This window comes from Daktulosphaira vitifoliae, unplaced genomic scaffold (assembly GCF_025091365.1).
Source record: "Daktulosphaira vitifoliae isolate Bord-2020 unplaced genomic scaffold, ASM2509136v1 Scaffold_1, whole genome shotgun sequence".
Taxonomy (NCBI): Eukaryota; Metazoa; Arthropoda; class Insecta; order Hemiptera; family Phylloxeridae; genus Daktulosphaira; species Daktulosphaira vitifoliae.
In genome coordinates, this window is record NW_026099572.1 from 2,766,870 (window position 1) to 2,777,502 (window position 10,633).

Genomic DNA, 10,633 nt, shown 5'->3' on the forward strand with positions numbered 1-10,633 from the left:
ATCAGAAATCTATGAGATCGTTATACATTGGCAACACTGGTAGAATACTAAATGTAATATTTTTTTGAAAAATTTATGCATTTCAAAGCTTTATATAGTTATACTTCAGTCAAATAATTAATAATATCATCTAATGAAAAATAAAAAAGATTTCATTTTATAATAAAGATAAAATTTGAAACTAAATTGTTATTGAAAATAATTAAAATTCAAATAAAGTTTTATTAACAACGATCTAAGTACCAAGTTTTAGTAAAATTATATTATCATGCATACATGAAAAACTTCATAAACATTGAATTCTTCAACAATCAAGAAGATTAATGGAAACTGGTGGTGACACATTATTAACTCCATATTCGGCAATAAGTAATGCTGCCATCCATCGAAGATGATCTTCTTTTGTAGTACCAGCAATTGAAAAACCAAAATTTTCCCTTGAACTAAAAGTACAAGAATTCATTTAAGCTAAAATATTGATTTATTAAATTATAAATATGATATATTTTCTTTAATAGCCATAAAACATAACAAAATATCTAGTTCTATTAATGCATTAAATAATTGAATAAAAATGAAGTCTAAGGAATATTTCAATAAGAATTTGTTAAATTGAATTTATAAATTTCAACATGATATTATACAATTAAAAAAATATTTTCTCTACATTTTTTATAGTTATTGAAGTACTGTAACAAATAGATTACACGACCTTCACAAACATTAACACTTTATGACTATACTAGTACCTAATCAGCATAAACATTCTTTCTACTAGAAGTGCAATTACACACTTTATTTTAGTACTTGCAGGCTCTAGTAACTTTCCTGAATTTAAATATCTGTAATTTCAACTAGATACTTGTATTTATAAAAATTTATCATCAGTTTTTTAATATATAATTTTTTTTCTTATCTTGAAGTACTTTATAATAGCAAATAAAAACTTTATTTTGCGTATAGTAGGACATATCAATATTACGCTACTAATCAACCACAATCATTAGTTTAAATATACAGCCATATATATTGTGTTAAATTAGAGGGTTTGGAGGCAGAGCCTCGCTGTGTGCTTTACACAATTTTAGCACCGCCTTGATTTATGTACTAGTTTTGCTACTACCTTGTGCGAGTGTAAACAGAACCATATTTATATAATTAATTCGAAACATGTTAAAGCCAGTTGACATTTTACTACTCTCATAGCAATTCATAACTCATACATTAACTTGACTTATCGTTATTGAGATTATTATAATAATTATTATTAATGGAGTTCTGTATACAGTTGACACCGTTGACTCACCTCACTTGAATTACCAGCCAACAGTCTTTGAGATTCAGTCAGATTATAATTATACATAATATTTATAAAAGAACTTGTTATCGTTGTTAATAGAAAGTTTATATTTTATTGATTATGAAACCATAAACAGCTCTTGTAGTGGGATATAAGTTATATAGGATCAACGTAACACCGTTTAAGAACACCATAGCCAACTAGTGGGATCCTAGCAGAAAAGCTTATTGTAGTCTGGTGGAGACATTTATGTTTGTAAAGGATGAGTAATCTGTCTGTAACAGTACTACAAAAAAAATTTAAATAATTGAACTTACATAGTAGTAGGGTCATCTTTTAATATAAATGTAATACACCACCTACAAAAATAAAATCAATTTATCAACTGAACAAATTAAAATGATTATAAAAATTACCTTGTATGGGGATTTCTTTTGGGTACAAAACCAATATACCAAATTAAACTTTTAATATTCCACTCATACAAAATAGAAGAACCCTAAAAATATTTATTATTTAAATAACAAAACAATAACCTCAAAATAATTCTGATAAAAATGATTACAGATTTGTCTTTATAACACAGTAATTTTCCCTCATTTATTTCAAACAAATAGGATTTAAATGATCTATTTTTTTGATCAGCAAATTTTAACTCTGATGAAATTGTTACAGGTTCTTTTGTCTAAAAAAAAAGATTTTTGAAAAACTTTTTAAAATTGTATATACTTAATATAGATATTCATTCTTACAAATGGCATAATTTCAATAAGTAATGAATTAGGTTGAAGACAAATTATATAATTGTCTCGTCTATATTTTATATCCCAATAAGCCCAACGTAATACTATGTCCAATAAAAATTCTGAATGGTGTATTGGACGAATCAATGATCCATTACAAACTACTTCTTGTAACCCTAGCAAGTATCCTGCACATACACCCATTTTATTAGCTAACTCTTTACATACCATTTCAGCTGTTTTACTGGGATTCAACTAAAAAAAAAAAAAAATACAATATTAATTTCACAAAATCTAAAATAAAATTAGCACAATTTTAAAAATCTTACAGTAACATTAACACAATTTCCACCATCTTTAGAACCAAGATAAATCCATATTTTTAGATCACCAGAAGGTTTTGAGGGTTTAATTGTATTTCCACTTGCTAAGTGGTAATATTTTAATGCTTCTAAAATTCTATCTTCTCGTTTAATTTCATCATCCTCTACATGAAACAATTTGGGATAAAGCAAAATCAAGTCATTCACAACTTCTGATTCAGTTTTTGACCAGTTCTGCGAGTCATTATTCTAAAAATTATTATTTAACTATAAATTTTATAAAAACATAGAAATAAAAAACAATTTTAATTTATTTAAATGTAAATAACATACTTCCAAGTGCATCAAAGTTGGACCCCATATTGAAGCTAAATTTTGTACAGTCATTAAGTTTTTATCACTTTGTTGTTGAATATAATACAAATGGCCCATCAGTTTTCGAGTAGTAACATAATTTATGGGTGCTAAACGTTCCAATAAACTTCTATAAAGTATAACTTTTTCACTTTCTTCACAGTTTAATCTTACTGCATTACAAAAATGTGTGTGAAGTTCTGTTGTAAGTAAAGGTTCTGGTAAATCTCTAAAGAATCGCTTTAATACACTTGCTACATCATATTCTGAATATTCTTGATGACTTAATTGAACAGCCCAAGCATCTTTTCTAAATTCTGATAAGAGCTTAGTAGCATTTGAACATGATCCACTTCTTCTATAAACACCCTCTGATAAACAGCCTGTAAATGTTTTAAATTATCAAGTTACATCCAATCATAAGTATATTAATTCCAAGAAAAAAAAAATCAAACAGTTATTTTAAAATTAAAATTTCGAGATAAATATATGTACAAATGAGAAGATATAACAAAAAAATTAACCACCTCTTAATAAATATTTTAAATAATTATTTATATTATCCAAAAAATAAAAATAATAAAACCTTAAATACTACTTTTATATAAAACACCTATCTATAAACCACTATAATCTATTATTAAGTTCAACATTACTACAAAAAATAAAAATATAATATAATCATGAAGTTATTGAACATGTTTCAAAATAATTTTGATATTAAAAAAAATTAATATATACTATATATCATACATGCTAGTTAATATATGCTGAATATTTTTTTGTGATTCAAAAAGTATGAAATAATCATGAAAGTAAAAAAAAAAAAAAGTAACCAATATGTAATAATGTATAGTTTATCATAGTTTATAGTTTTAAGATATATGTGTTACAGATTGAACTAATAACTTATTTAAATGTATACTATAAGTAAAGATTATAATATATATATATATATATATACCATGAGTATAAATAAAATTAACACATTTGTCTACTATTACAGGAACTTGATCTTTGTTAAGTTGCTGGTCTATTAAATGAGGAGTAGTATTAACTGTCTCTGCTTTTATAGTTTGTTGCCACATTATAACTTCTAACTCTCCTTCAAAACACATATAAATTGATTTTGTTACATAATCCAAGAACAATACAGTAGATTGTAAGTCATTATCTACATTTGCAACTAAAAAAAATAATATTAAAGGTATATTTAAAAATAACACTAAAATAGTTTTAAGATAAATAAGAAAATTTTACAAATAGAATAAAATTTTTAAAAAATAATTTTAAACCACTAACCTACGTTTCTGACTTTTCTCAGATCAACTAACTCTGGCTCATTATTGTTGTTGATATAAATAAGGTTTCTATTATGCAATAAAATCCATGACTGAATCCATTCACTATTAATACCTTCCTTAATTTTAAATTTTTTTGATTAAACAAAGCAAATAATGTATACTTTCATAATTTGTTACTTTTAAAGTAGTTCGGCCAGCACGGCTAAATTCAGAAGACATTATTGATGGAAAAAAGCAAGTTACAGTTTCTAAAAACTTTTGCATCCAAACTCGTCTTTCTGTTGTAGATAATGCACCAAACGTAACTGAACGAACTCGAGGCAAGAAATTAATTTTAAAACAATATATGTTTTCCAAATCACTATACCAAAATTTAATAAAACTCAATTACAATTTTAACCAATAATAAATACAATTATAAATACAATTATAAATATTATATTAATAATGGCCATAAAATCCCGAGCAGTGTTTTAATAATAAAAATATTATATTTATATTATAAACATAAAACAGTTTTTTTTTTTAAATCACATCAATATTTTGAAAATAATTATGCACAATGAAATATTTTTATTGTACAGAGTGATTTTTTTTATTATGAACCACTTAATTACTAACAGAATAAAAATAATTTTAAAAATATTTTTTTTTTTTTTTGGTTACTTTTAGTTATATATTATTCTTAAATTATTAACTATGGAATATTTTTGAAGTTCATCTCTTATCCCTTGTAAGGCATCAACTTTGTTTTTTTAAATAGGAACACATATTTTGAATTTAATAAAATATTTGAGTTTCTACTTTAAGAGTAAACAGGGCTTGAATTTTTATATAACTTTATTCATTAATTAGATATAAAATTTTAAAGTTTTAAATGTTTAAAATATGGTAATAATGCACATTGTTGTGAGTTTATAAATACACCAACTGACAATACAGAAAGCATTTTTATTGAAAAAATCATAATTGACAATAAATGCAATGCTATGCATCAACAAATAATTACATAGTAAAAAAACAATTACCTACCTGTAATCTCTTGTTTATAATACATGTATATTAAGTCAAAAATTTGAAACTTTAGAAAAGAATAGTAAAAAATAATATAGTTTAATTTATAGTAATAATATTTAATCTTTTAATCTTAGCCATTAAAATTTTTTTTAGATTTTGTAAATTACACAAATATTTTTAATAATTTGTTAGAAAATATTTATTATGTTCATCACGTATGCTTTATAGGGGTATAGACTTTATTTTTTTATTCAACTAGCTTATAAAATAGAAGATTATTTAATTAAGAAATAACTAGCCAATACAACTGTTGAAATAATAGTTTGGAAATTATTAGCATTTTAAAATATAGAATGGAGGTGAATCAAGAATATTGCTATTTTTATCATTAGTTATTTCATGGCCTCTCTCCTCCTTCTGTCTAGGTGCAAAATTGTAAATATCTTTAGAAAAACTGTTTGTTGTAATCTTGTCATTTTCTTAATTAAATCATTTTCTTTTTATAATCTAATCAAATATATATAATACCATTTTAAAAAGACAAAATTGGAACTCCTATAATACATAAGAGATGAACATAAAAAAATTTTTATAACAAATAATTAGAAATATATATGTAATTAACGATAGCTAAAAAAAACATATTCGTAAAAAAAGTTGGAGAAATTGAGTGGCTAGTATTAAAATAATCATCTAGTTGTTGTTTTTACGTGTTCTTTATTAGTAAAAATATTAATTGTGTCAATGTTTTAATTATGACATTTAAATAATTTATTCGAAACCATTTAAACCTATAATGATAAAAATTACATTTAAAATTAAAAAATTATTATAAAATACCTTTGTTTTATTTCATTTATAATTTGAATACTTGAAATGGTAGTTAACAAAATTGAATTTTCAATTTGACCTTTATTTTTTGAATATTTTAAGTAATTCCCTGCAATTTGACACCAATTTTTTTGTAAATCTTTTGATTTTTCATTTAAGCATATAAATAATGTGCCATTATGAAAAATATTAGATTGAATAACAACAGATTCTTCCTTTTTATTAACTTCTATAGGTTTTAACTTCAGACGTATTTTGCGTACAGAATCAGATGATCCTTCAGTTACTTTCTTAACAGTATGTTTCATATTAAGCCAATTTTTTATTGAGTTTTTTCTTGATTTTTCATAGATTGGCTCTTCTTGTAATTCAGTCTTAAACGCAGTTTCTATAGTATTTGGATTTACTTCATAGTTTTCTTTCAATTTAGAGCTACCACAGTCTACAATAGAGTCTACACGTTCTGGAGGTTCTGGTATTGTATTTAAATCATCAACAAAATTGTTTAATTCATAATCACTTAAACTTTTGTCATCAATGGAATATTGGTTAGAAGAATATAATATTTCATCAATTTCTTTTAACAATACACAGTCTTCATTTTCAATTTTAATTTTAGAAACTGAATCATTACCATCGTGTAAAGGATCAAATTCGAACATAACAATATTATTATCATAGTTATTATTTTCTATGTTTGATATGTTTTCTGAAGATAATTCCTTTGAGTTTTTATCTGATTTTTTGCAAGTAAATTCAGCATCATTACTGCTTAAATCATCTGTACTTAATGTTTGGAATTTATTGACATAATTCCAGTTTTCATATGGCATATTTTTAGATGATTTAGCTTGACTAATTGAAATTAGTTCGTATATATTTTCATTTGTATAAGAACCACATTGACTGCTAGAATTGCTAGATGTTAGTACTTGATCATACAATAAATCTTTAGGTAAAGGAGGAGGGGGGAAATTTGGTGGCTGAGATCCATAAATATCAGATTCTGCATTATAAATACTAAATGAACGTTCTGAGCTACTATCTAATGGTATAGGTGAATCAAAACTAATAGAAGAAAATATATCATTATCTTCAACTGAAGATTCACTCACAATATCTGATTTGTATTCTTCAAATGTTTGGCTTATTGTATGACGCCGAGCAGGTTTTGGTAACAAACTTCGAAATGATTTCTCAATACGAATACCGACATTTTTAGTATTTTCAATAACTGCTTTTTTTCTATCTTGAACATTATCTGAAGACATTTTTATTTCAGGTTTAATATGTTTTCTATACAAACTATTAACTTCTTCTTTGATTATTGAATATGAACTGTCTCTATAACTATTTAATTTGCTATTATTAACATTCTTTCGTGGTAATGGAACTGGTTTTTTTTTTAAACATTCATTTGATTTGGTAGTTCTGGGAGGTGGTATAGGATAATAATTGGTATTCTCCATTATTCATCTACAAAATAAAAATAAATTACAAGAATTAACTACACATTAATATAGATTGTTTCATTAGCAATTATATTAAAATGCATTATGTACACTACAAACAAAAATAAACCTACTATAATGCTAAAAACTCTGAGAATAGACAAAGAAAGAATTTCTTCTTTATCAATTATGACTAAAAAAGCAAACAATTTTTATGAAACCGATAAATATAATTCCTAGAACAGAAACTAAATTATTATGATGTGAAAAGGTTATATAAAAATATTTAACTAAAAAAAATAGCTAGTTCACATTAATAAATTTAAATAAATATTATTACCAAACAAAAACCATTAGATCTCTAAATATTTTAATATTACTAAAGTATAATACTGTTTTTATAATACGAATTCTGAGTCTTACCTGAAATTGTTTAAACATTAATCACACTCCATGACTATAAATTCATTGATTTCCTTTTAACATTATAAACTATACCAAGATCTTATACATATAATAATGTTAACTTATAACTCATCAGAAATATATATGTATTATGTATTAAATAACTGTCCAATTAAATAAAAAACAAAAAAATATTACAATGCAAATTTAGTTTGATTTTTAAAGTAAAATAATAATTAATTTAGAAGATAAAAATAGTTAAATCATTAAGTCTTTAAAAGGATGTGAAATCATAACAAGTACTAATAATATTAATAAATAGAAAATAATATTATTCTATCTTTTAATAATTTTAACTAACTAAACAAAAAAATAATTTAAAGTATATCAACTGCGTCATATTATTTTGATATTTAATAATTACCTCGAATATGAAATTATCTCCGATAGAATTAAAAAGTTTGTGAGTCAACAGTTGTGGATCAGATAAATTTACAAAGTATAGATAGAAGGCTTAATCATTGTATTATTATTTTATTACTGTTATCAATTATCACAAAACAAAACACCTGTTGATATTACTTAATATTAAACACGTAATCAAAATTATATTATCAACAGTTTCATAATAATAACACAGACTAAATTATTTAAGACTGTGATAATATCATAACATTTTAACAATTTAAATCGTCAGTAGAAAAACGACTGTTGTCTCTGATTGTTAACGTATAGATTTTGCTTGCTACGTATGAAACTGCATTTGGACATATTGCAACTTTATACAATTATAAGTAAAATTTTTACGCTTGGGTAGAGAGCAACATCCATCCTTTTCATATACAGCTTTTAGTTTATTATATGAAGTATAGTATAGATAAAATAATAATAATTATGTTAATATTGAATTATACTAAAAGTATGATGGTAAAAAACAAATAAACCAAAAAACAGTACCGTTACTTCATATTGCGATGGCTAAGGTAAATCATATTTACAGCATAGGAGTAACTAAAATAACGTTTTTATTCATTTGATTTAATAGGCCAATTAAAAAGAAAATAATATAATCTTTTCAATACATATGTATTTTTCCGCTTCTCTAAATTTGTTTATACAGAGTGTTCAGTAAGTTAGGAAACAGTTAAATTGTTACAAACAATGAGTACAATAGAAATTCGTTTCCTTATTTACTGAACACCCTGTATAACAAAACATAATTTTATCAATTACCTGAGAAAACCAAGCCCTTCTACCTATGATTTTCGAAACCAATGTAAATCAGAATAAAAGGGTTTTCTTTCATCCCCCACAAAAAAAGACAAAATCATATTTCAAATGTACTTTTATTTCATTTGTTTCAATAATACATTATTGTAATAAAATATTTTTAAAATATTACATAACAATATTTATAATTTTTCTAATTTGTGGTGGGGACCGGGTTATGGGAAGTTTTAAAGGGTTATACCTCTTCTTATTGACACCTATAAAACTATTTTTTTTTAAGGGCAAGTTATTTTACATTAATGTCAAATTGTACTCATTGTAAAATAAAGAAGTAATTAGCTTTTTTAAATTTGTTGTCTGAAATTAAATTAGTTAAAGCAATTGTTATGAAAGTTTTTTTTTCTAAATTTCTTCTATTACTTTTGATTCAGTAGGGTAATCTCACTCTTGATATCACAAATGGATAAACAATTTCTTTACATATTTTATACTTATAACATAAATTTATTTTTTTGGCTTAATTCTATTTTACAAAAATCACTTTAGTAATGTCTTGAAAAAAAAAACAATTTATCACCACAAGCAAAATTTAAATGTGAAGTATAATTGATATTTAACATTTAGATTAATATAATATAAAAATTATTTGACAATAGTTATTATTACTTAATTGTACAATAGCATACATATTTAAAGTCGAGAATAAGTTTATCATGAAAAACTTTGACAGGAAGCGTATTTTAAAGTGAAATAACATAATTTTTCCAATTTTTATCATTTAATTTCTTTATAAAAAAAAACTCATTTTTTAAAATGAGGGAAATTCCAATTTTGAAAGGTCTATAGTTACGGTTATATGGGGGACAATAAGTGGATCGCCCCTCTTTGATCTATGCCTTTCTCAAATATTATAGTAAAAAAGTATTTAGGACACTATTGATACGGTCATTATCATAAAAATTCACGTAATATTAAAAAAAAAAACAAATTTATTCTATTAAAATATATAACTTATTTTAAAATATCAAAGAAAGTCATATGTGTTTTTCTAGTATAAATATTAAGGCCACACTACTTGAGGTATGTTGAACTAACTATTATACTCAATTATGGGTTGGTAACTGGTTCTTTAACTCTATAATCTTAGGATTTTTCATTTAACTTCGATTTTACTATGATGAGTTTTCTTCTTTTTTTTTTTGTGTGTCTGTTACCACTTTTTCTCAGGTCTCACCCAACGGATTTCTTTCAACAATACGTCAAAATAATAATAATTCGAGCTTCAAACATAAGTTAAATTAATGCTTATGTTATGTACTATACATTAAAAAAAAAATTTTCCCAATGACTGATCTTTTACTTGCAAAAGGCTGCCGTAGTTAAAAACGTGCTGTTTTTGTGTTAAAATTTTCAATTTTCGATTTTATATTTTATATTTTCAACTTTAAATTGCTATAACTTTTTGAAAAATGTATGGATCAACACGATTTTTTTTAGAAATCCATTATATGTAATCCTTTTATCGAAAATACTTTTTTTTTAATCAAACCATTTTTCCTCATACTAGGGGTTCAAAACTTGAAAATTACGTATAAAAAGTTAACTTTTTCAAATTATTTTTCTATTTGAATACTCGTTTTGAACTAATTATTAATAATATCAAAATTTAGTGGCA

General features: G+C 24.0%; 1 protein-coding gene across 3 annotated transcripts; it reads right to left on the reverse strand.

The window, feature by feature from the left end:
* Positions 1 to 285: 285 nt before the first annotated feature.
* LOC126910262 (arf-GAP with Rho-GAP domain, ANK repeat and PH domain-containing protein 2) lies at positions 286 to 8,314 on the reverse strand. 3 transcript variants are annotated; one of them, XM_050692667.1, is made up of 13 exons: positions 8,153 to 8,266; positions 7,747 to 7,892; positions 5,882 to 7,348; positions 4,202 to 4,385; positions 4,023 to 4,140; positions 3,685 to 3,906; positions 2,700 to 3,103; positions 2,373 to 2,615; positions 2,053 to 2,298; positions 1,866 to 1,985; positions 1,717 to 1,799; positions 1,618 to 1,659; positions 286 to 443 (listed from the first exon to the last, which is right to left on the reverse strand). In XM_050692667.1, the coding sequence occupies exons 3-13, from the start codon at positions 7,339 to 7,341 to the stop codon at positions 305 to 307; spliced, it is 3,261 nt and encodes a 1,086-aa protein (XP_050548624.1). In that variant the 5' UTR covers positions 7,342 to 7,348; positions 7,747 to 7,892; positions 8,153 to 8,266; the 3' UTR covers positions 286 to 304. The 3 variants fall into 3 exon arrangements, with proteins under 3 accessions (XP_050548624.1, XP_050548625.1, XP_050548626.1); XM_050692668.1 differs by lacking the exon at positions 7,747 to 7,892 and having other exon boundaries at positions 8,153 to 8,314; XM_050692669.1 differs by lacking the exons at positions 7,747 to 7,892; positions 8,153 to 8,266 and adding an exon at positions 7,458 to 7,559.
* Positions 8,315 to 10,633: the final 2,319 nt, after the last annotated feature.

Bases quoted from the DNA above. Each gene is read 5' to 3' on its own strand.
- LOC126910262 (XM_050692668.1), bottom strand. From the start codon at position 7,341: ATGGAGAATACCAATTATTATCCTATACCACCTCCCAGAACTACCAAA. The intron at 4,386-5,881 runs GTATTTTATAAT...ATTTTGGTATAG, and splicing joins ATAAATGAAATAAAACAAAG to TGATTTGGAAAACATATATT. The intron at 1,986-2,052 runs GTAAGAATGAAT...CTTTTTTTTTAG, and splicing joins TTATTGAAATTATGCCATTT to ACAAAAGAACCTGTAACAAT.